General features: G+C 47.1%; 1 protein-coding gene across 6 annotated transcripts in view; it reads right to left on the bottom strand.

Annotated features, from left to right (window-relative positions):
- Window positions 1-26,413, bottom strand: part of Prosap (SH3 and multiple ankyrin repeat domains prosap) — a 638,020-nt gene that overhangs the window by 78,790 nt on the left and 532,817 nt on the right. Inside the window, exon 1 of one of the 6 annotated variants that reach the window (XM_053788030.2) lies at window positions 7,218-7,791. The exons of the other annotated variants lie outside the window; for them this stretch is intronic. Coding sequence (XP_053644005.1) covers window positions 7,218-7,270 — 53 coding nt within the window. The 5' untranslated portion in view covers window positions 7,271-7,791. Of the gene's footprint in view, window positions 1-7,217; window positions 7,792-26,413 lie in introns of those variants that run through there. 6 annotated transcript variants of the gene reach the window in all.

Raw genomic sequence — 26,413 nt, 5'->3', positions numbered from 1 at the left:
TGGTTAGCGACCCGTAGCTCGGTTGGTAGAGCACTCAGCTCACACTGAAGTCCGTGGATCGATCCCCAGTACGGGTGGAAACATTAGGAACTGTTTCCTTAGAACACCTGCTGTTTATGTTCACCTAGCATTATTATGGGTGTTAGTCGACTGGTGTGGGTCGCATCCTGGAGACAAAACTGATCTAATTTGCCCGAAATAATCATAACAAGTGGCTTTCTATATAGTAGCATATCACTGTTGTCAACTAGGACTGTATACTTTGTACATGTACTTGTAGTAAATAAAATTATTAAAATACCCAACTTGTTGCACACTCTTTTTAATCGTGTTTAATACCCACTGAAATTAAACATAATATTAACATGAGACAAAGTTAGTATAGTATTGGATAACATCAAGTATTAATTTCGTGACGTTTAAAATATTTTTTCATAGTTATTGAGACAGACAACTGACAAACTCCTTGACCACAACACACTGCTTACTAAGTCTGCAGCTTCTTATACAGCACAACAGTAGTCAGAGGTGTTGTGGAATGAAGGCAATCAGGTTCGATTCGAGGAAAGGGAAGGGTTGCTCCAATTCCTTGGATCAGAGGGTATAACCCTCGAAACCGGTCACAGGTACAAAGAAAATATATTTTAATGATTTTTGTCTTAATAGGTATATTTTATTAGGTCCCAGGGATTATGACCCTGGAGGCCAGGTCTCAGACCAGGTCTCCTGATTAACCAGGCTGTTGATGCCTACGGGGCACCCAGCACGAGGCAGACACCACAGCCCTGCTGGTCACAAGTGACAGCAAGCTTGTGTTGCTTCCCGGAACACACTCCAGGCAGTGTTGATCATCTTTCTCTCATTTGAAAGAAATGTTGCAGGGAACAACTTTCGCTTCCTGGTGATTATCTGACGCACTTGTTCCTATCACCACACTAGTCACCACCACCACCACCACACCAGTCACCACCACCACACCAGTCACCACCACCATCACCAGTCACCACCACCACCAGTCACCACCACCACCACACCAGTCACCACCACCACCACACCAGTCACCACCACCACACCAGTCACCACCACCACACCAGTCACCACCACCATCACCAGTCACCACCACCACACCAGTCACCACCACCACCACACCAGTCACCACCACACTAGTCACCACCACCACACCAGTCACCACCACCACCACACCAGTCACCACCACCACACCAGTCACCACCACCACACCAGTCACCACCACCACCACACCAGTCACCACCACACCAGTCACCACCACACTAGTCACCACCACCACACCAGTCACCACCACCACCACACCAGTCACCATCACCACACCAGTCACCACCACACTAGTCACCACCACCACCACACCAGTCACCACCACACTAGTCACCACCACCACACCAGTCACCACCACCACACCAGTCACCACCACCACCACACCAGTCACCATCACCACACCAGTCACCACCACACTAGTCACCACCACCACCACACCAGTCACCACCACCACCACACCAGTCACCATCACCACACCAGTCACCACCACCAGTCACCACCACATCAGTCACCACCATCATCAGTCACCATCATCAGTCACCACCACCATCACCAGTCACCACCACCACACCAGTCACCACCACCACACCAGTCACCACCACCACATCAGTCACCACCACCATCATCAGTCACCACCACCAGTCACCACCACCACATCAGTCACCACCACCATCATCAGTCACCACCACCACACCAGTCACCACCACCACACCAGTCACCACCACCACATCAGTCACCACCACCACACCAGTCACCACCACCATTATCAGTCACCACCACCATCATCAGTCACCACCACCATCATCAGTCACCACCACCATCATCAGTCACCACCACCATCATCAGTCACCACCACCATCAACATTCACCACCACCATCATCAGTCACCACCACCATCATCAGTCACCACCACCATCATCAGTCACCACCACCATTATCAGTCACCACCACCATCATCAGTCACCACCACCATCATCAGTCACCACCACCATCAACATTCACCACCACCATCATCAGTCACCACCACCATCATCAGTCACCACCACCATCATCAGTCACCACCACCATCATCAGTCACCACCACCATTATCAGTCACCACCACCATCATCAGTCACCACCACCATCATCAGTCACCACCACCATCAACATTCACCACCACCATCATCAGTCACCACCACCATCATCAGTCACCACCACCATCAACATTCACCACCACCATTATCAGTCACCACCACCATCATCAGTCACCACCACCATCATCAGTCACCACCACCATCATCAGTCACCACCACCATTATCAGTCACCACCACCATCATCAGTCACCACCACCATCATCAGTCACCACCACCATCATCAGTCACCACCACCATTATCAGTCACCACCACCATCATCAGTCACCACCACCATCATCAGTCACCACCACCATCATCAGTCACCACCACCATCATCAGTCACCACCACCATTATCAGTCACCACCACCATCATCAGTCACCACCACCATCATCAGTCACCACCACCATCATCAGTCACCACCACCATCATCAGTCACCACCACCATCAACAGTCACCACCACCATCATCAGTCACCACCACCATTATCAGTCACCACCACCATCATCAGTCACCACCACCATCATCAGTCACCACCACCATCATCAGTCACCACCACCATCAACAGTCACCACCACCATCATCAGTCACCACCACCATTATCAGTCACCACCACCATCATCAGTCACCACCACCATCATCAGTCACCACCACCATCATCAGTCACCACCACCATCAACAGTCACCACCACCATCATCAGTCACCACCACCATTATCAGTCACCACCACCATCATCAGTCACCACCACCATCATCAGTCACCACCACCATCATCAGTCACCACCACCATTATCAGTCACCACCACCATCATCAGTCACCACCACCATCATCAGTCACCACCACCATCATCAGTCACCACCACCATCAACAGTCACCACCACCATCAACAGTCACCACCACCATCACCTCCCTCGCTCCACCACTCACTACAATACACACTTAAACTCACCATAAACAACTAACACATCAAACACGGCTCTCACGTTTCTCTTCAAACTTGATGAATGACTTGGCGAGGGTCTCTGTTATCATTATAAAGACCAGAGTAGGACTGCAACAGGCAGGTAGGTCATGTACACGAGTATCATATACTGACAAGAACCTTAACACAATGTACACTTTATGACATTTTATTGAGACGACGTATCGCCCAGGGGCTTTATGGAGACTTGATAAAGTCCCAGGAGGTCGAAACGTTGCCTCAATAAAATCCCATAAACAGTATAGTGTGTGTTATTAACATGGGGAGGTCCTTGTCAAACAGACTGTCCCTCCTCAAACCTCCGTCCCGACGCCACTAACCTAGATTATTATTATAATCAAGGGGGAAGCGCTAAACCCGGAGGATTATACAGCGCCTGGGGGGGGGGGGATGTGGAAGGCATTCAGGCTTAATTCGGGGAACTGGAACACAAATCCAATTCCCTAAATCAAGAGCCCCTCACCAACATCAAGGAACCTTCCTTGAGGGGCACTAACCTAGAGAATGTCTTATTACTCACCAATGAAACTTAGAAAGTGACATTTGCAGTGCTAGAGATTGGTCGAGATCATATAACCCTAATTTTTAAAGAGGTAGAGGGGTAGGCCAGTGGAAGGCCTCGGTCAGATGATCAAAAGCTCCATCGTATGACTGGGACCAGCGTCAGGAAACACTTCAGTTTCCTTACAAACTTAATCTAACCTAACCCTGGTCGCGCTCGACTACAGCCAACACCAGCCAGCCAGCCAGCCAGCCAGCCAGCCAGCCAGCCAGCCAGAATGTCAGGAGGTTAATGAGTAGGTAAAAAAAAAAAAAAGCCTTTAGGAAAAGCACTGATAACAGCCGCACTCGAGAGATTAAAAGCATTCAACGAGTGAGCACAAATGCAATTGCAGCAAAGACCTCACCAACTGCTAGTGTTGACGTGAACTCTGACTTTCCTTGTTTACCCTATAGTGAGAGGGGATCCCTCTCCTTATCCCCCTCCCCCCTCAGCTGCCATTTGCAACATCTCACAGCCCCTCCCTCCCTCTCATCCTTCGATGTATTCACCAGTAAAAGTGTGTATCGGAAATACTCATCAACAGAGACACACAACATTCCTACATAATAGAGTAACAACCAATTACTGTGGTAAAATATCTTCATTATTTCATAAAAACTACGACGAGGGTCGTGTCGAGCAAAGTTTGTCAGAAAACAGGACAAGTACTTCCTAACGTGGGTCTTAAAACATATGATGACCAGCAGCTGGAGCTTTTGGTCATCTCACCGAGGCCTTCCACTGGCTTACCCCTCCACCCTTTTAAAAATTATTATAAACAAATACAAGGATACAATGTGAAGAATTATATTACAAAAGATGAGGTAATCAGTCCCTCAGCCTTGAAGATGAGCACCGTGGTCTTGAAGCACCGTGGTCTTGAAGCACCGTGGTCTTGAAGCACCGTGGTCTTGAAGCACCGTAGTCTTGAAGCACCGTGGTCTTGAAGCACCGTGGTCTTGAAGCACCGTGGTCTTGAAGCACCGTAGTCTTGAAGCACCGTAGTCTTGAAGCACCGTGGTCTTGAAGCACCGTGGTCTTGAAGCACCGTGGTCTTGAAGCACCGTAGTCTTGAAGCACCGTAGTCTTGAAGCACCGTGGTCTTGAAGCACCGTGGTCTTGAAGCACCGTGGTCTTGAAGCACCGTAGTCTTGAAGCACCGTGGTCTTGAAGCACCGTGGTCTTGAAGCACCGTAGTCTTGAAGCACCGTGGTCTTGAAGCACCGTGGTCTTGAAGCACCGTGGTCTTGAAGCACCGTGGTCTTGAAGCACCGTAGTCTTGGAGCACCGTAGTCTTGGAGCACCGTAGTCTTGAAGCACCGTAGTCTTGAAGCACCGTAGTCTTGAAGCACCGTGGTCTTGAAGCACCGTAGTCTTGAAGCACCGTGGTCTTGAAGCACCGTGGTCTTGAAGCACCGTAGTCTTGAAGCACCGTGGTCTTGAAGCACCGTAGTCTTGAAGCACCGTGGTCTTGAAGCACCGTGGTCTTGAAGCACCGTGGTCTTGAAGCACCGTGGTCTTGAAGCACCGTGGTCTTGAAGCACCGTAGTCTTGAAGCACCGTGGTCTTGAAGCACCGTAGTCTTGAAGCACCGTGGTCTTGAAGCACCGTAGTCTTGAAGCACCGTGGTCTTGAAGCACCGTGGTCTTGAAGCACCGTGGTCTTGAAGCACCGTAGTCTTGAAGCACCGTGGTCTTGAAGCACCGTGGTCTTGAAGCACCGTGGTCTTGAAGCACCGTGGTCTTGAAGCACCGTAGTCTTGAAGCACCGTGGTCTTGAAGCACCGTGGTCTTGAAGGAACTGAAGCACAGTCAGGGACTGATAGAATGATTACCTCATTCTCCTCAACTTTCATTGTTCTTCTCCGTATTAGACTGAAGAAGCCACCGGCTGGCGAAACGTTTCCTCAATAAAGATTCCCATTCATCATCTCGCTCACACATCAAAAATCACAAAGTAAAACTATCTGAAACTGGATTGTTTCAAATCTCGTCAGTCATGTCGATATTTAATATAGGATTATCAAAGCTTACTCTTTGGGTAACATTGAAAGTGGGTTGGGACCTTACTAGCATTAGCTAGTAGGCCTGCTGCAGTGTTCCTCCTTTTATGTTCTTATCAGCAGTAAGTGACGGCAAACTTAGACGAAGGGGGAAATATCCCCACTATTTATTCCGAAGGAGATGTTGGGGGGGTCTTAGCTTGGCACCCTGTTGGGGGGTGGCACCCTGCTGGGGGTGGCACCTTGTTGGGGGTGGCACCCTGCTGGGGGTGTGGCACCCTGTTGGGGTGGCACCCTTTTGGGGGAGTGGCACCCTGTTGGGGGTTGCACCTTGTTGGGGGTGGCACCCTGTTTGCGGATGGCACCCTGCTGGGGGTTGGCACCCTGTTGGGGGGGGTAGCACCCCTCCAAGGCAGAAACTATTCAAACTACCACAATGAAAAGTAGAGGATGGGGTCGCAGGGGGAGGCTGCAGCGCTAGGCAACTATATCAACGTTTCGCCTACTGGATGGGGGGCAAAACAATTCCGTGTCACACAGCTACAACACTATTTACTCAGGGAATGTGAACTGGTGGAGCTGGATGTACCTGACTGACTCTCGAGCAATATTGGCCTACAAGATGAGGCCACGTTGATCAGGGAGTTTCGCTCACTGGGAGCTCCTGACTTCTCTTTCAGTGAGCAAAACGCTACCATTAGCAATGTGCTAGTGGTGTACATGGGTTGTGTGTCCACACGTCCATATCTAATGCCATTTTTGACCTGTGTATAAATGTGAGTCGGGTCCTTTTGACCTGAAAAGTACCACTGACCTGTGGACTACTTGTGAACTAGTAAGACACGTGCAATAGTTAGGTATTTTTATTTCGAAACTATTCGTCTACACAGTAGGCTTCTGGAGCAATGTTCCAGACTATGGAGCAGAACTTCTCCAGGCTGAGGGACTGACCACCTCAAAACTACGTCTTCAAGGGTGATGGACTGATTACATCGTCTTCACATCTCTACTGCTTCCGCTAACTCTTCTGTACTGGACTGAAGAAGCCTACCGTGCAGGCGAAACGTTTCGGAATAAAGATACCTAACTGTTGCACGTGTGTCTTACCAACCTGTCGGTATTATATACCATTATCATGTTCATACAACCTATGGACTATTTCTGGACTACCAATGGATAGTTCCAGGTTGTGGGAGGGGGGGGGTCAACATCCAAGTAGGCCAGTCAAAGACTAGGCCTCCCTGCTTGAAGGCCTGATTAATAAATTTATTTTGGCTACTAGCTTTCTATCAATTATTAATCTTAAAATATAATTATTATTATTATTACTATATTCTGAGGAAGCGCTAAAACCGTATTGGGTTACTTACACACACACACACACACACCCACACACACACACACACACACACACACACACACACACACATGGTTCCTGGGGAACAGGGGAGAAATAGATAGATATGCCTTTGAATAGTAAGCTAGGATGAATTTATGTCTTACCATAGAGGATGAGGATTGATCCTGGATGTGAGAAAGGATTCCTGAAACTTCATAACTGTTTCCTCGTAACGGAGGATAAGTGTGAGCGAGGCGACCTTGACAAGTGGAGAACACACACAACACAACACAACACAACACAACACAAAATAACCACTTGCTTGCTTCAAAACTTGATATGTAGCGGCCACACTTATAAACAAACTAACGCCACTCTCTCACTGTCTTGATTGTTGCGTCTCACCCTTCACTGGAGTACTGAGGAGCATCCCTCACTGCAGTAATGAGGACCATCTCTCACTGGAGTACTAAGGATCCCCCCTCACTGGAGTACTGAGGATCATCCCTCACTGGAGTACCGAGGATCACTCCTTACAGGAGTATACCCTCTCTATAATCCACAAATCTACCTTCTACGACCACTAACGGGGGTATACTGGCCAGAGTACTACCCCCGTGAACAACACCCATCCACCCACACTCTACCTTCACACCGTCCTGCCTTCACACACACAACGACTTAACCACCTTGTTTCAACCACCCAAACAACACTCAGTGTGTGTGTTATTGGTGACGCTTACGATAGCCTACTGCTTGAGTTTATATCTTTGACTATTCATAAGATAATGTACCAATGATAAGATTGTATTGTCAGAAATGATCCCCCACGTTAAATCTCTTACCTAATAGTACAGTGATTCCTGACTTCTAGTTATTTAGTTAGTTTATTTAGGATACTGACACATAAATACAGTTACACAAATTATTATACATAGTAACATATGTGTAAATTACCTAGGATAACCCAAAAGAAAGTCAATGACTTATTTCAGGAAGGAGGATCGAGTCTCCACTTTTCCCTGTGCTGAATTACTTCCACCGGTTATTTCAATTTAAGGTGTAAGATGTACACTGGAGTGTGTGTGTGTGTGTGTGTGTGTGTGTGTGTGTGTGTGTGTGTGTGTGGTGTACTCACCTAGTTGAGGTTGCGGGGGTCGAGTCCGAGCTCCTGGCCCCGCCTCTTCACTGATCGCTACTAGGTCACTCTCCCTGAGCCGTGAGCTTTATCATACCTCTGCTTAAAGCTATGTATGGATCCTGCCTCCACTACATCGCTTCCCAAACTATTCCACTTACTGACTACTCTGTGGCTGAAGAAATACTTCCTAACATCCCTGTGATTCATCTGTGTCTTCAACTTCCAACTGTGTCCCCTTGTTACTGTGTCCAATCTCTGGAACATCCTGTCTTTGTCCACCTTGTCAATTCCTCTCAGTATTTTGTATGTCGTTACCATGTCCCCCCTATCTCTCCTGTCCTCCAGTGTCGTCAGGTTGATTTCCCTTAACCTCTCCTCGTAGGACATACCTCTTAGCTCTGGGACTAGTCTTGTTGCAAACCTTTGCACTTTCTCTAGTTTCTTTACATGCTTGGCTAGGTGTGGGTTCCAAACTGGTGCCGCATACTCCAATATGGGCCTAACGTACACGGTGTACAGGGTCCTGAATGATTCCTTATTAAGATGTCGGAATGCTGTTCTGAGGTTTGCTAGGCGCCCATATGCTGCAGCAGTTATTTGGTTTATGTGCGCTTCAGGAGATGTGTCTGGTGTTATACTCACCCCAAGATCTTTTTCCTTGAGTGAGGTTTGTAGTCTCTGGCCCCCTAGACTGTACTCCGTCTGCTGTCTTCTTTGCCCTTCCCCAATCTTCATGACTTTGCACTTGGTGGGATTGAACTCCAGGATCCAATTGCTGGACCAGGTCTGCAGCCTGTCCAGATCCCTTTGTAGTTCTGCCTGGTCTTCGATCGAGTGAATTCTTCTCATCAACTTCACGTCATCTGCAAACAGGGACACCTCAGAGTCTATTCCTTCCGTCATGTCGTTCACAAATACCAGAAACAGCACTGGTCCTAGGACTGACCCCTGTGGGACCCCGCTGGTCACAGGTGCCCACTCTGACACCTCGCCACGTACCATGACTCGCTGCTGTCTTCCTGACAAGTATTCCCTGATCCATTGTAGTGCCTTCCCTGTTATCCCTGCTTGGTCCTCCAGTTTTTGCACCAATCTCTTGTGTGGAACTGTGTCAAACGCCTTCTTGCAGTCCAAGAAAATGCAATCCACCCACCCCTCTCTCTCTTGTCTTACTGCTGTCACCATGTCATAGAACTCCAGTAGGTTTGTGACACAGGATTTCCCGTCCCTGAAACCATGTTGGCTGCTGTTGATGAGATCGTTCCTTTCTAGGTGTTCCACCACTCTTCTGATAATCTTCTCCATGATTTTGCATACTATACATGTCAGTGACACTGGTCTGTAGTTTAATGCTTCATGTCTGTCTCCTTTTTTAAAGATTGGGACTACATTTGCTGTCTTCCATGCCTCAGGCAATCTCCCTGTTTCGATAGATGTATTGAATATTGTTGTTAGGGGTACACATAGTGCCTCTGCTCCCTCTCTCAATACCCATGGGGAGATGTTATCTGGCCCCATTGCCTTTGAGGTATCTAGCTCACTCAGAAGCCTCTTCACTTCTTCCTCGGTTGTGTGCACTGTGTCCAGCACATGGTGGTGTGCCCCACCTCTCCGTCTTTCTGGAGCCCCTTCTGTCTCCTCTGTGTGTGTGTGTGTGTGTGTGTGTGTGTGTGTGTGTGTGTGTGTGTGTGTGTGTGTGTGTGTGTGTGTGTGTGTGTGTGTGTGTCTGTGTGTCTGTGTGTCTGTGTTAATGTTGTTGTTGTGAGCAGGTGTTACCTGTGTTAGTAATCACACGCTGTACCTAGTATGAAGCCAGGTGCTAGGGACTAATTTAGATGACCTAATATTTAGCCAGGTGTTAGAAATCTAATCTAAAAGTACCTTGCATAGAGCCAGGTATTAGGGAACTAATCTAAGGTACCCACCTGGAGTCTACCTGGAGAATGTTCCGAGAGTCAACGCCCTCTTCACCAGGACCCAACCCAGGCCTCCCGGTAGATGACCTGATCAACCAGGCTGTTGGTGCTAGCCACTTGAAGTATAAGATACGCACCACAGTCCGGCTGATCAGGCACTGACTTACAAAAAAAAAAAAAACTTACCAACTTCCTTCTTGAAGACAGCCAGGGGTCTGTTAGTAATCTCCCGTTTGTAAGAAGGGAAGGCTTCGAAAAGTCTTGGTCCCTGCAGACTTATTGAGTTTTCTCTTAGTAAACTCACTGCACCTCTGCTTTCTATTCAGAATACTTTACACCGTCTGCCAAGCCTTTTAATTTCATGGGGAACAATTTGTGTGCAGATTTGGGACTAATCCGTCTAGAATTTTTTTAGGTGTAAATTATAATGTACCTCTTTCGCCTACGTTCCAAGGAGCACAGATCGAAGGATTTCAAACATTCCCAGTAATTTAGGTGGTTGACTGAAACCCATGAGGGCAGTGAAGGTTCTCTGCATCTCCTCCAGCTCTGCAATTTTGCCTACCTTGAACGAAGCCGTTGGAGTACAGCAGTGACTTCAAGAGTGTCATCATTGGCCTGGCATCTCTTGTTCTGAAGATTCTAGTTATCCAGCTTGGCATCTTCCTCGCGGTTGTGATAGTGACTTCTATTTGTCAGAGAATTAAACATGCAGTCAGATGCTAGGGAACTAGTCTAGGTGTGCCTAGCAAAATGCTAGCTAGGTACTATCATCCCGTGACTCATCAGAGATGATAGTGATTTATCATTCATGCTGATTACGGATGACGTAGACAGTATTGATGGCACTGATGACGTTAGGTGAAGTGCTCTGAGTGGACTCTTGTGATCACACCCTTAGTACACTCATTCATGTCACTCAGAAGCAGGTGATGTGTTGCCCAATCATCACCTGACACTCAGAAGCAGGTGAGAAGGTAGTCAATCATCACTTGACACTCAGAAGCAGGTGGTACTTCTAAATGAAAGGAAACTTCATACACAGTTTTGAGAGTAGGTACGACAGGGACAGATTGTTTGAATTAAGAAGACCAGGATGAAGGGGACACAAGTGGAAGCTGAAGACAAAGATGACCCACTGGGATGTTAGGAAGTATTTCTTTAATCTCAGGGTGGATGAAAAGTGGACTGACTTGGATGAGACAGGGGTCTACCTACCTGGAGTCTACCTGGAGGGCATTCCGGGGATCAACGCCCCCGCGGCCCGGTCCACGACCAGGCCTCCCGGTGGATCAGGGCCTGATCAACGAGGCTGTTACTGCTGGACGCAAGTAGTTCAACATACGAACCACAGCCCGGCTGATCCGGCACTGACTTTAGGTATCTGTCCAGCAAACTCAATACACAGCTTCAAGAGTAGATACGATAAGCCTCAAGAAGCCAGAAGTCAGTGATGACAATCGTGTTGGCCTAAGAGGCGGGACCAGGAGCTGAGTCTCGACCCCATCAAGACAACTTGGTGAGTGCACACACACACACACACACACGTGTGTGTGTGACAGATGGTGTCCACACAACTACCAACTTAACCATTCAGTTCCTGCACCAGCTGCATTCACCACCTGCTGAGTGTTGTGGTATACAATGTGTAGGGTGTAGGTGTGGGGGTGTAGGTGTGGGGGTGTAGGTGTGGGGGTGTAGGTGTGGGGGTGTGGGGGTGTGGGTGTAGGGGTGTGGGTATGGGGGTGTGGGATGTCGTGTGGTGTGGGTGTGGGTGTGCGTGTGGAGTGTAGGTGTGGGGGTGTGAGTGTGGAATGTGTGTGAGTGTGGCTGTGAGTGTGGGGTGTAGGTGTGAGGGTGCGAGTGTGGGGTGTGGGGGTGTGGTGGTGTAGGTGTGGAGGTGTGACTGTGGGGGGTGTGGGGTGTGACTGTACTTTTCCACTCTCCCTCTCCATACATTCTACACTAAGCGACGGTTAACAAGCGTATATCCGTGTGGTTACGTTGCTAGGGGATACAAGGGGTGACACACACACACACACACACACACACACACACACACACACACACACACACACACACAAAATTATGGAGAAGATTATCAGGAGGAGAGTGGTGGAGCACCTGGAACGGAACAAGAGTATAAATGCCAACCAGCACGGATTCACGGAAGGCAAATCCTGTGTCACAAACCTTCTGGAGTTTTATGATAAAATAACAGAAGACACGAGAGAGAGGGGTGGGTTGATTGCATCTTCTTGGACTGCAAGAAGGCCTTTGACACAGTTCCTCACAAGAGATTAGTGCAGAAGCTAGAGCATCAGGCGCATATAACAGGAAGGGCACTGCAATGGATCAGAGAATACCTGACAGGGAGGCAACAACGAGTCATGGTACGTAATGATGTATCACAGTGGGCACCTGTGACGAGCGGGGTCCCACAGGGGTCGGTCCTAGGACCAGTGCTATTTTTGGTATATGTGAACGACATGACGGAAGGGTTAGACTCAGAAGTGTCCCTGTTTGCAGATGATGTGAAGTTAATGAGGAGAATTAAATCTGATGAGGACAAGGCAGGACTTCAAAGAGACCTGGACAGACTGGACACCTGGTCCAGCAAATGGCTTCTCGAATTTAATCCTGCCAAATGCAAAGTCATGAAGATAGGGGAAGGGCACAGAAGACCACAGACAGAGTATAGGCTAGGTGGCCAAAGACTGCAAACCTCACTCAAGGAGAAAGATCTTGGGGTGAGTATAACACCGAGCATGTCTCCGGAAGCACACATCAATCAGATAACTGCTGCAGCATATGGGCGCCTGGCAAACCTGAGAACAGCATTCCGATACCTTAGTAAGGAATCATTCAAGACACTGTACACCGTGTATGTCAGGCCCATACTGGAGTATGCAGCACCTGTTTGGAACCCGCACTTGATAAAGCACGTCAAGAAACTAGAGAAAGTACAAAGGTTTGCGACAAGGTTAGTTCCAGAGCTAAGGGGAATGTCCTATGAAGAAAGATTAAGGGAAATCAGCCTGACGACACTGGAGAACAGGAGGGTCAGGGGAGACATGATAACGACATATAAAATACTGCGTGGAATAGACAAGGTGGACAAAGACAGGATGTTCCAGGGAGGGGACACAGAAACAAGAGGCCACAATTGGAAGTTGAAGACACAAATGAGTCAGAGAGATATTAGGAAGTATTTCTTCAGTCATAGAGTTGTAAGGCAGTGGAATAGCCTAGAAAATGACGTAGTGGAGGCAGGAACCATACACAGTTTTAAGACGAGGTTTGATAAAGCTCATGGAGCGGGGAGAGAGAGGGCCCAGTAGCAACCGGTGAAGAGGCGGGGCCAGGAGCTAAGACTCGACCCCTGCAACCACAAATAGGTGAGTAAATAGGTGAGTACATGATGAGTCATGTGAATTGTGTACATAGATCGACACTACACAAATCACAACAACAAATAAGTAGGTCTTTTGACTCAAAACTGACGGACCAGGGTTCAATCCCTGCAACTACAAATAGTTGAGTACATTCATACACAACAAATCACTTCCCATCCTCTCTCTCTCTATCTCTCTCTCTCTCTCTCTCTCTCTCTCTCTCTCTCTCTCTCTCTCTCTCTCTCTCTCTCTCTCTCTCTCTCTCTCTCTCTCTCTCTCTCTCTCCAGTTGTCAACTAAAAACACAGTTGTGTTGACTTATTCACGGGGGTTTAATTAAGTGCAGCTGCGCTGTTATACACATTTTTAAGTATTCTGAAGAATGTATTAATATTCATGATGTATATACATGACCATTCCTCAGGTGGGACCATAAAGGCCTTGCTGAGTACAGCTGAGTGAAGACACTGGTGCGTCCTGCACTAGTACAGTACATGTGCTTAGAGTACTCTGAAGAGGGGAGCAACTTTGATATGCCTCTGCTGGGTTTCCAGAGTTTTCCCCTTACTGCTGCAGCCCGGTCCTGGGCCAGGCTTGTCTGCTGCTTGCCTGGTCGACCAGGCTGTTGATGCTGCCGCCTAGTTGATCTGGCAGGCACTTTGCTGTTGTAACTACAAAGGCTGAAGACGAGACACCACCTACATAACTCTGCTGTTGTAACTACAAACACACAACACACACACACACAACACACACACACACACAACACACACACACACACACACACAACACACACACACACACACAACACACACACAACACACACACACACACAACACACACACACACACACACACACACACACACACACACACACACACACACACACACACACACACACACACACACACAAACACACACACAACCTTCAACTCTTCATAAGTAATCTTTCAACCTGATGGAGGAAGAAGACCTGGAGAAGCCACCAGACTTCTACTGCCTTCCTTCAAGTCTTCCACAAACTTCTTCATCCCTCTCCTTGTCTTACTCCTCCTCCTCCGCTTCTCCTTTCTCCTTTCCCTCCTCCTCCTCCTCCTCCCTCCCCCTGCTCCTCCTCCTCCTCCTCCTCCCTCCCCCTGCTCCTCCTCCTCCTCCTCCTCCTCCCTCCCCCTGCTCCTCCTCCTCCTCTTAAACTAATTCCAGCAAAAAATTCCCAAATCCACACACGTAATGCGGAGATACCAGAGATTGGAGCGTTCGGTATTAGTCGGTTCCCCGAGAGAGAGAGAGAGAGAGAGAGAGAGAGAGAGAGAGAGAGAGAGAGAGAGAGAGAGAGAGAGAGAGAGAGAGAGAGAGAGAGAGAGAGAGTAATGAACTGTACTCACACTATTGTGGTCTATCTCATCTATAAAAGTTATCACTCATTAAAGACTAGTTCCACTTGTCTTGTCTACGTCTTCCTTACTTTTTTTTTTTTTTGCCTTACCGACCGTGACTCACCAAGGCAGAGTGACTCAGAGAACCTACCTACCTGGAGGATAGAAGATATATTCACCATCATTCATTCATTGTCTTATCAGACTACAGCATCCCCCCCCTCTTTATTACCTACTTCTACACGACAGGTGGTCTTGACATGTTGTGCTCCTGGAGAGCGAAACGTTGCCGCATTCTAATGTCACATTAATCGTACATGGATCTTGACATGATCACTTCTAGGTCTCTCATCTCCCTCCATCGTTCCACTGAAGGCTTGACATAATCACTCCAACGGAAAAGTTAGTCTAACTGGCATATTATTGTGAACCAGACGTTGGAGGCCTAGTTAAGGATTGAGTCCCGGGGGCAACGCCCCCGGGACACCCTTCAGGTAGACTCCAGGTAGACTTTATTGAGTGTGAATAATTAGACACACGTGCAACATCTGGGTATCTTTATTGTTGACGTTTCGCCATCCAGTGGCTTTATCAATATAAGTTAAAGGACATAATGGGAAGACTGTAGAAGTATATACAGAAGACGAGGTAATCAGTCCCTCAACCTTGTTGCTGGTGAAGATCACCGTAGTCTGGAAGAATCTGATTTTTCAAGACTACGGTGCTCTTCAACTTCCAAGGATGAGGGACTGATTACCTCGTCTTTCGCATATAGTTCTTCAGTCTTCCCATTATGTTCTGGAATTTGTACTGATAAAGCCACTGGATGGCGAAACGTCAACAAATAAAGATACTAGACGTTAGTGAGTGTAACTGGCATGACTACCAGTGGGTTGATAAACTCCCACTGCCAGTACCACTGAAAGTACCACTGAAATATATCCCCAAGTTGATAAAAAAAATACTGGAAAGCAAGCTGGGGGGGAGGGGGGCAGTTAAGCTTCTAACAATATGGCAGAAGGAAAAAAAAAAGCTTAATGTGGAAACTTACTTGAGAGGAAAGACTTGAGCGTAGAGAAAATATATCTCTCTCCTCCCTTACCTAGCCTGGGGGAGGGGGAGAAGGGGGGTAGGTTGAGGGAAGGAGGAGGAAGGAGAGGAGGAGGGGGAAGGAAGAGGAGGGAGAGGAGGGAGGAAGAAGGTCGAAGGAAGGAAGGTTGAAAGAGAAAGGGGATTTTTTCTGTTTCCTCTGGTCGAGTGTTTTATGAAGGATAAAACACATGTGTGTGAAGATGTATTCGTTAATATTCTCTCTCTCTCTCTCTCTCTCTCTCTCTCTCTCTCTCTCTCGTACGTACCTAAACCATTCACTTTCTTTCGCTAAACCAGTAGCTTGGACCAGAGAAAACAAATAAGCAAGTCTATGTGTACCATGTCAATGTAGTGTCTTGTATACCAGGCGAGACAGTAAGAGACACACAATAATGACTAACTAACAATGTGGTCATTGGAGAAGCCAGGTACAAATACTCAAAAAATCCGGGAAAAAGGAATTAATGTACAATTGCTAAGGATGCCATCACACATTGGATTACTCCTTCATGATAAAGTTGATGTCAGCCAAGAAGAGCACACTGAAGGACTATGTATAATATAACTTTGGTGTATCTGTGTCTAGCATTAGAAATAATATTAGGAGAAAAGTAAATAATGAAATTGAATGTTATAGGAATGCAGTTAGAAGCCCGAGTAGATCAATAATTCACTATGATAACATGAACGTAGATAAGTATGTTAATGGAACACCTTGCAATGTGAACACTGATGTTGTTGCGGCCAGGGTTAGGCTTGGTTACAAGTACTTCTGGCAGTTTGGTAGACACACAGACAATGATCTAACATGAATGTAAAGAATGTGGCCAGCACTATGGTCACTATCTTGAACACTATGTGCTTAATTGTCCACATATTGAGAAATATAGAGATAGTATAATAACCTATGTGACGTGTCAAGATATCTTATCAATGAAAATAAGATACCAAATATACTAACTTCCTAAATTTGCTTGTAACAGATAAGTGAACTATAGATGTAAATCCAGATGTACATCTGTTAAACCGTTTGGGACCTAGTTCCTGGGCTTTTTGTGTACCCATATGCTCTTGCGCTACCGTCTACAGGATGGATACGACCTGCACGATAACCTAGCCACTTCGGTGGCTGACTCTAACCTAATTACACAGAAGTGACAGAGACAGAAGCGAGATAGAAGTGAGATAGACAGCAGTGAGACAGACAGCAGTAAGGTAGACAGACAGCAGTGAGATAGACAGCAGTGAGATCGACAGACAGCAGTGAGATAGAAATGAGGTGACTACGGAAACAGCCTAAGCAGTCTCGGCTTTAAGACGCACTCACCACTCTCTTTCCCCTCTTCCTTTCCTCTTTCTCCCCTCTCTCCTTCCCCTCTTCCTTCTCTCTTTCCCCTCTTCCTCCCCTCTCTCTTTCCCCACTTCCTTCCCTGTCTTTCCCCACTTCCTTCCCTGTCTTTCCCCTTTATCCTTTTCTCTTTCTCCTTTCTTTCTTTCATTCCCTCTACTTTCGTATTCTGAATATTGTATAAATTATAAGCAAATATGTAAACCTGTAGTATATATATATATATATATATATATATATATATATATATATATATATATATATATATAGAGAGAGAGAGAGAGAGAGAGAGAGAGAGAGAGAGAGAGAGAGAGAGAGAGAGAGAGAGAGAGAGAGAGAGAGAGAGAGAGAAAGATTGGAACATTTTCCAGGCCGCTGATTGGATGATTGTTTTAAGATGTTAATGCTCACTGTTAATTGGTTGTCGGTGTATAGCACTGAAGAGTCCTGCCTGCTGATTGGCGGATCGCTGTATCTTATTTAAAAGTCTTTAAGATTCCTTCCTTACTTTGACCCTCCAACTCTCTTTCTCTTCTTTTTCCCTACGCCCTTCTTTCGTCCCTCTCACCTCTCCCTCCCTGCTTGTGTCACCAGTTAACAATGATTCACACAACCATCAACTAAATTTGAATACTTGACCGCCCTATTTAAATAGTGGCCAACCTTGTCCAGCAGTGACACTCACTGATGTGCTAGTTGGCACTGTTCAACTCTCATACCCTGGTCAGCAGTGACACTGTTGTGCTAGTTGGCACTACTGTGTTAGATGGCACTGTTCAACTCTCATGCCCTGCTCAGCAGTGACACTGCTGTGCTAGTTGGCACTGTTATACCCTCACTCTCTCACCTCAGTAAGTCAGTGCATAACGCAGAAACAAACGGGTATATACAGAGAATAATCTCAGTCAGCAGGATTCGAAGCCACGTCAGGAAGACTGGCAAAGTTCGCCAAGTGATGTTCTACATCACTGGGCCACAGATGCCTCAAAAGCTGGGCAGCCTGGCTTACCAGCTACGTTTCTTCCCAGCCCGGGCACACCAGTGGGATTCAAACATGGTTTCAAGGTATTTCAATCGTCTCCTGTATGAACCTTGTCAGCCTCCCTGACGTGGCTTCGAATCCTACTGACTGCGATTATTCTCTGTATACATTCTAAGTGATGAGAGAGAAAGAGAGGGGAGAGAGAGGGAGAGAGAGAGAGAGAGAGAGAGAGAGAGAGAGAGAGAGAGAGAGAAAGAGAGAGAGAGAGAGATAGATAGATAGATAGATAGATAGATAGATAGACAGATAGACAGAGAAAGATAGAGAGAGAGAGGGGTAAACAACTGGTGGAATTCTGTCATCGCTAAGGTCCCACAGACTGACAAGAGTTCAAAACACTACCTTTGGGAATCCTAACACAATTCCTCTGACCACCACAGAGGGAACAAATCCTCTTCCCAGCAACGAGGGAAGCCTTGGATCTGTTAATTCTCCTACACCTGACATCTCTGCTTCAGCCACTGCCAGTCTACTTGACAGTGCACATACCATCTCTGATCCTACACCTGTCAGCACACCTGCCGATACTATTCTAGAATCTGGTAGCAGTGCTTCGTCAGCAAGTTCTGAGCCAGGAGTTTCTCCACCAGAGAACGGTGCAGTTAATGATCAGGGAACTATCACTGCACCTGATCACCTACTGCGCCGAAGTACGAACAGCAGGGACACATCTGTCAGAACTGGTAGAGGACGGGGCAGAGGACGTGGAGGAGGAAGACATCTACAGCCGTCTCACCCTCCACTAACACAGTTCCAGCAGCAGAATCTGAGGACAAATCTGCAAAACTCAGGAGGTGCAACAAATCCTAGTCCACCCTCCCAGGCACCTAGGCTGTGCTCTCGCTGTCACCGGAAGGGGCACACTGCCAACAACTGCCTGCGAGATACCAGGTGTAATTACTGCTACAAGAAAGGACATAAGGAGGACCAGTGTCGGAAGAAAAAGGAACTTGACAGACAGGGCCACCTGTTTAGAGACCTGTTCTCAGAACAAACCAGCAGGATCTCTGAATTGGTGAACACTCTCACACGTCACCCACTTAGCTACTCCTATCCCAGCCCAGCAGGTGGGATTGCGCCTTATACAAGACCATAGACCTACATCCCTGCAGCTGCCTCAGTACCCTACCTCTCTCAAGGGCAGGCACCTTACATTCCCTACACACCCACCACCTCAAGCTGACCACTTCATCATGAGGAGCCAGTCTATCAGCATCCTGTCGGCCAACATTAGAGGTTTCATTACTAATGTTGGAGAGCTCACACATAGTTTTGTGAACACTCGACGTCCCGACATGATAGCTGTTGAAACATTTTTGGATGACAGGACTCCAGAAAATTTTGCAAGAATTGCTGGCTACACCTCATGGATGAGAAGAGACAGGCAAGGGCAAGGAGGAGGTGTTGCTGTGTGCTTCTCTAAAAGTGTTCATGCCCAGCACATTGATGTTGCCACCCCTACACATCTTGAAATGATGTTCTTCAAGCTCTGTATAAACACTAGTACCTCTGTACTAGCATGTGCAATGTACAGACCTCAGTGGCAACATGCAGACCCTATCAACTTCCTAATGGAAAATATTGACTCCCTTCTGCTACAACACAACTGTCAACATATTATAATTGTTGGTGACCTCAACCAGCACCTTATACAGAGGGACTTTGATGAACTTCTTGCAGTGTTTGACATGAGAAACTTTGTTGATTTCCCTACTCATATCTCTGGCTCCTCCCTTGACCCAGTAGTGAGTGATCTGGCAGAAGGCATAGTCACTTGTCAACCCCTCGGCTACGTTGGATCCTCTGACCACAAGGCTGTTTTCACGACACTTAAGATCCCAACAGAACGTGGTGAGGAGTCCACACGCACAACCTGGCTATGGGAAAGAGGTAATTGGCCAGCCCTTTGCTCTGAGCTCGCCACCACCGACTGGAATGCTCTTCTCCAAAGGGATGTTGACAACCAAGTGAAAGCCTTCACTGGACACATCCTTAATCTACAACAAGAACACATTCCTCACCGGCAATATGTGACGAAGCCTACAGATCAGCCTTGGTTTGGCTTTCGTTGTAGAGAGGCTGCTACTGCTAAGTACAAAGCATGGCGAAGGTATAAGAGACATCCTACCACCTATAACAGGAACTTGCACATGCAAGCCTGTAGGCATATGGGTGATGTTCAAAAGTGGGCCATTGCTAAATGGGAGGTGGACACTAAAAGAAAGTTAGCATCAGGTAGGGTAGGCTCCAAAACCTGGTGGTCCCTGGTCAAGGACAGACAAGGTTATCTGCCTGATGAACTTATTCCACCTCTAAATCGACAGGATGGGACCACCTCTACTAGTAGTCAAGAGAAGGCAGACCTCTTTGCTGAACACTTTGCTACCAAAATGCAAGTTCCTGATCCAACAAGGAACCCTCCTTGGCTAGCTGCAAGAACTGTGTCAAAACTGTCAGTGGTGACAATAAGGCAGGAGGAGGTGCATTTCCTACTTAAATCGCTTAACCAAGAAAAGGCTGTGGGCCCAGACAAGTTGAGCCCAAGATTGTTGAGAAGATGTGCAGACCAGCTAGCAGCACCTCTAACTCGAATCTTTCAGCACTGCCTAGTACAGTGTAAATGGCCCTCTCTATGGAAAGAGGCAAATGTAGTCCCTGTTCACAAAAAGAAGAGCAGAGCAGAAATCAGTAACTACAGACCAGTGTCACTCCTGTCAATCACTGGTAAGATCCTTGAGACAATAATCTCAAGACAAATGACAGAGTTTTTTGACTACCACTCACTACTTTGTGATCGTCAATACGGCTTCAGGAAAGGTTACTCTGCTGCTGATCTGTTGTTAAACCTCTCCACTAAGTGGCACCAGTCACTGGATGAATCCAAAGTCAGCTGTGTGGTAGCACTGGACATTGCTGGCGCTTTCGACCGGGTGTGGCACCAGGGCCTCTTAGCAAAACTTCAAGCACTGGGAATTGCAGGCTCTACGCTATGTCTCCTCAGTGATTACCTTCATGGTAGATCTCTAAGTGTAGTTCTCAATGGAACGGAATCAGCAAGACATCCTATTGGGGCAAGTGTTCCACAAGGAAGCGTGCTGGGTCCATTGTTATGGAATGTCTACTTCAACGACCTTCTTCATCTCATCCCAGAATCACATGCATATGCAGACAACTGTACACTGACATTCACTTATCCAAGAGAAGAAATGCCAGCTGCTCTAAGCTACATCAATCACCAGCTGAGAGCTATATCAGCTTGGGGAAATAGATGGCAAGTAACGTTTGCACCTGAGAAAACGCAAATGATGATCGTCTCTAGGCACCATGATGGTAATGCTGGTGCAGTAGTAAGGATGAATGGGAGGATGTTGGCACCTGGAGAAGAAGTTGATATCCTTGGGGTGAAATCTGACTCCAAACTAACCATGAAGAACCATGTTGTAAATCTTGCAAACAAGGCAGCCAGGAAGCTTACAGCACTTCGCCCTATCTCCCATCTGCTTGACAGTAGGGGTTGCAAGATCCTGTACGAGGCACAAGTACGCTCGCACCTTGAGTATGCTCCACTTTCTTGGTTTGCCTGCCCCCCCTCTCATCTGCGACTGCTTGACAGAGTAGAGAACAGAGCAAGACGTCTCATCTCTCGCCTGGACCCATCCTGGATAGATTTGTCATTTCAGCAGAGCCTTCAACATAGGAGGGATGTGGGTGGCCTTACTGTTATGTACAAGGCCAATATTGTCAAAATACCACACTTGGATCCACTTCGAGGACAGCGTGAAACAAGTTTTAATGCCACAAGACGGGCAGAAAGCAGCAACTTCACTCTGGCTGTACCCTTCTCCAGAACATCACTCCATCTGAGATCATACATACCCAGGATGACTCGAGTATGGAACACATTCGTACAGCATAATGATGTCAACGAGATAAAGTCAGATGATCAAATGAAAATGCTGGCCCACAGATGGCTCCAACTTCATCCTGTTTCCTACTTGTATGTCTCATAACAATAAAAATGCTTTCAAATGAGCTGATGTAGGTAACAGCTCTTAGCTTGCCAATAAAGTTAGGAATCCTTAACCTGTAAATAGCTGTCAATAAAGCTAGGGATCCTTAACCTGTCAAACCCTGTGTAAAAAAAAAAAAAGAGAGAGTGAGAGAGGTAGGGACCAGGAAAGTCTCGTCGTAGTAACACCAGTCCTCCTCCTCTTCCTCCTCCATTCCCTCCCTGGTTTTCCCCTCGCTGCATGGAACAAACAGACCTATTTCTTCCCCTCGTCCATCTCCCAATGGTAGCCACTTTCTTAGTCTCCTTTTCCACCTCCCCCTCTCTCTCTTCCTCCTCCTCCTCCTCCCCCTCTCTCTCTTCCTCCTCCTCCTCCTCCCCCTCTCTCTCTTCCTCCTCCTCCTCCCCCTCCCTCTCTTCCTCCTCCTCCTCTTTCCAGCTCCCCTCCGTCTTTCAGTTCTTGTTTACAACCATTTTCTTGGACCCTCATTCTCCTTCACCCTTTCAGCTTTTTTCCTATTATCCTCTTCCTCTCCTCCTCCTCTCCTCTTCCTCTCCTTCTCTCCTCCTCCTCCCCTCTTCCTCTCCTTCTCTCCTCTTCCTCTCCTTCTCTCCTCTTCTTCTCCTTCTCTCCTCTTCCACCTTCCTGATCATAATCTTTACTGAAAAATCACCTGCAGAGAAGAGTACGGTGTTGGAGGAGGTGTTAATGGCCCAAGAGCTACAGCTTAATACTGCAGGCTCAAAAACTGTTATTACTGAGAGAGAGAGAGAGAGAGAGAGAGAGAGAGAGAGAGAGAGAGAGAGAGAGAGAGAGAGAGAGAGAGAGAGAAAGAGAGAAAGAGAGAAAGAGAGAAAGAGAGAAAGAGAGTGAGAGTGAGAGAGAGAGAGAGACAGACAGACAGAGAACAAAGTCACCATCTACGTCACTGAGGGCAACAAAGTCACCATCTACATCACTGAGGGAAACAAAGTCACCATCTACGTCACTGAGGGAATAAATCTCCCCGGCGTCAGTGAGGGGAAAAAATTTAACTTCTGACGAGGGTAAAAAAGGTCGGTTATCTACATCAAGACGGGGAAAACATCTACATTTTTTCCCTATTGCTGAAAGCTTCTCCCCTGTGTGTGTTCCCAGGGAGGTAAGGGAGGTGAGGGAGCGAGGGAGGTGAGGGAGCGAGGGAGGGAGGGAGGGAGGGAGCGAGGGAGGGAGGGAGGTGAGGGAGCGAGGGAGGTGAGGGAGGGAGGGAGCGAGGGAGCGAGGGAGGGAGGGAGGTGAGGGAGCGAGGGAGGGAGGGAGACAGAGGGAGGGAAGGAAAGATAGAGGGAGGTGAGGGAGAGAGGGAGGTAAAACCTCCATCTTGTTAATCTAATAAGACTGATGGTGAGCGTATTGTTGTTCTGTTGTAGGTGACGCTAGTAGGCCTAGCCTCTCCTAGTAGGCCTAGCCTCTCCTGGAGGTTATTCCGGGGATCAACGCCCCCGCGTTGATCCCCGGAATAACCTCCGGAATAGGCCCGGTCCATGACCAGGCCTCATCAACTAGGCTGTTACTGCTGGCCGCACGCAGTCCAACGTACGAGCCACAGCCCGGCTGATCCGGCACTGACTTTAGGTATCCGTCCAGCTCTCTCTTGAAGGCAGCCAGGAGTTTATTGGCAATTCCCCTAATGCTTGATGGGAGGCTGTTGAACAGTCTTGTTGTTTTCTCTTAGTGTACCAATGGCGCCCCTACTTTTTATTGGCGGCATTTTGCATCGCCTGCCCAGTCTTTTACTTTCGTAGGGAGTGATTTCTGTGTGCAGATTTGGGACCATTCCTTCCAAGATTTTCCAAGTGTAGATTATGATATATCTCTCCCTCCTGCGTTCCAACGAGTACAAGTCAAGTGCTTCCAAGCGTTCCCAGTAGTTAAGGTGCTTGACAGAACTTATACGTGCAGTAAAGGATCTCTGTACACTCTCTAGATCTGCGATTTCACCTGCTTTGAATGGAGATGTTAATGTACAGCAGTATTCCAGCCTAGAGAGAACAAGTGATTTGAAAAGGATCATCATGGGCTTGGCATCTCTCGTTTTGAAAGTTCTCATTATCCATCCTATCATTTTCTTTACACGTGCGATCGTGGCACTGTTGTGATCCTTGAAAGTGAGATCCTCAGACATTACTACTCCCAGGTCCCTTACATTATTTTTCCGCTCTATTGTATGGCCGGAGTCAGTAGTATACTCTGTTCTAGTTATTATCTCCTCCAGTTTCCATAACGGAGTAGTTGGAATTTGTCCTCATTGAACATCATATTGTTTACCGTTGCCCACTGGAAAACTTTGTTTATATCTTCTTGGAGGTTAACCGCGTCCTCAGCAGATGACAGCCTCATGCACATCCTAGTATCATCCACAAAGGATGATACGGTGCTGTGGTGTATATCTCTGTCTATGTCTGATATGAGGATAAGGAATAAGATGGGGGCGAGTACTGTGCCTTGTGGAACAGAGCTCTTCACTATGGCAGCCTCCGATTTAACTCTGTTGACCACTACTCTTTGTGTTCGATTTGTTAGGAAGTTGAAGATCCATCTCCCCACTTTCCCAGTTATTCCTTTAGCACGTATTTTATGGGCTATTACGCTATGATCGCATTTGTCAAATGCTTTTGCAAAGTCTGTGTATATTACATCTGCATTCTGATTTTCTTCCAGTGCATCCAAGGCCATGTCATAGTGATCCAGTAGTTGTGAGAGGCAGGAGCGACCTGCCCTGAACCCATGTTGCCCTGGATTGTGCAGATTTTGGGAATCCAGGTGATTTGCAATCCTGCTTCTTAGCACTCTTTCAAAGATTTTTATGATGTGGGACGTCAGAGCTATTGGTCTATAGTTCTTAGCTAATGCTTTGCTGCCACCTTTATGGAGTGGGGCTATATCCGTTGTTTTAAGTGACTGTGGAATTTCACCCATGTCCAAGCTCCTCCTCCATAGTGTACTTAGGGCACGCGAGAGGGGTTTCTTGCAGTTCTTAATGAAAACAGAGTTCCACGAGTCTGGGCCCGGGGCTGAGTGCATAGGCATGTTGTCAATGGCTTTTTCGAAATCTATCGGAGTTAGGGTAATGTCGGAAATCTGGCATACATTTATGGAGTTTTGAGGCTCATTCATTTGGGTCGTCGATCCTCAGACCGATTAGTGGTTCACTAAACACAGAGTCGTACTGGGATTTCAATATTTCACTCATTTCCTTGTTGTCATCTGTGTAAGTCCCATCCTGTCTGAGTAAGGGCCCAATACTAGATGTGGTATTTGCCTTGTTTTTGGCATATGAAAAGAAATATTTTGAATTTCTTTCAATTTCACTAATAGCTTTAAGCTCCTCCTGCCTCTCCTGGTTCCTGTAAGAGTCATTTAGCTTAAGTTCGATAGTTTCCACTTCCCTGGTCAGCGCCTCCTTTCGTGTATCAGATATTCTAGCACTCCTGAGGAGCTCAGTGATTCTTCGTCGTCTTCTGTAGAGGGAGCGTCTTTTTCTCTCCAGTTTACTCCTGCTCTTCTTCTTTCTTAGGGGAATATGCCTAGAACATGCTTCGGCTACCAGGAAGTTGATCCTTTCAAGGCACTGGTTTGGATCCATGTCATTTAAGACATCTTCCCAACATGTTTCGTTTAGGACATGGTTTACCTGGTCCCAGTTGATGTTCTTGTTGTTGAAGTTGTATTTTGTGAAAACACCTTCACAGGTACATGCATCCTGCTGATCAGGACCCCTATGCAAGTACGTCTGGACTTCGATTAGATTGTGATCGGAATTAGTTGTTTTTGATATTCTTATGTCTCTTATCAGGTCCTCATTATTTGTGAAGATAAGGTCAAGTGTGTTTTCTAGTCTTGTTGGCTCCACTATCTGCTGGCTTAAGGTGTGTTTTTCGCAGAGACTTAGTAGCTCATGTGTGTGTGACCTTTCATCTGCGCTACCTCCGGGGATTGTTTCAGCTATAACATTATTTGCTACATTCTTCCATTTTGTATGCCTTAGGTTCAAATCACCAA

Source organism: Cherax quadricarinatus, chromosome 46 (genome assembly GCF_038502225.1).
Source record: "Cherax quadricarinatus isolate ZL_2023a chromosome 46, ASM3850222v1, whole genome shotgun sequence".
NCBI lineage: Eukaryota > Metazoa > Arthropoda > Malacostraca > Decapoda > Parastacidae > Cherax > Cherax quadricarinatus.
This window is presented reverse-complemented; position numbering and strand designations above follow the sequence as displayed.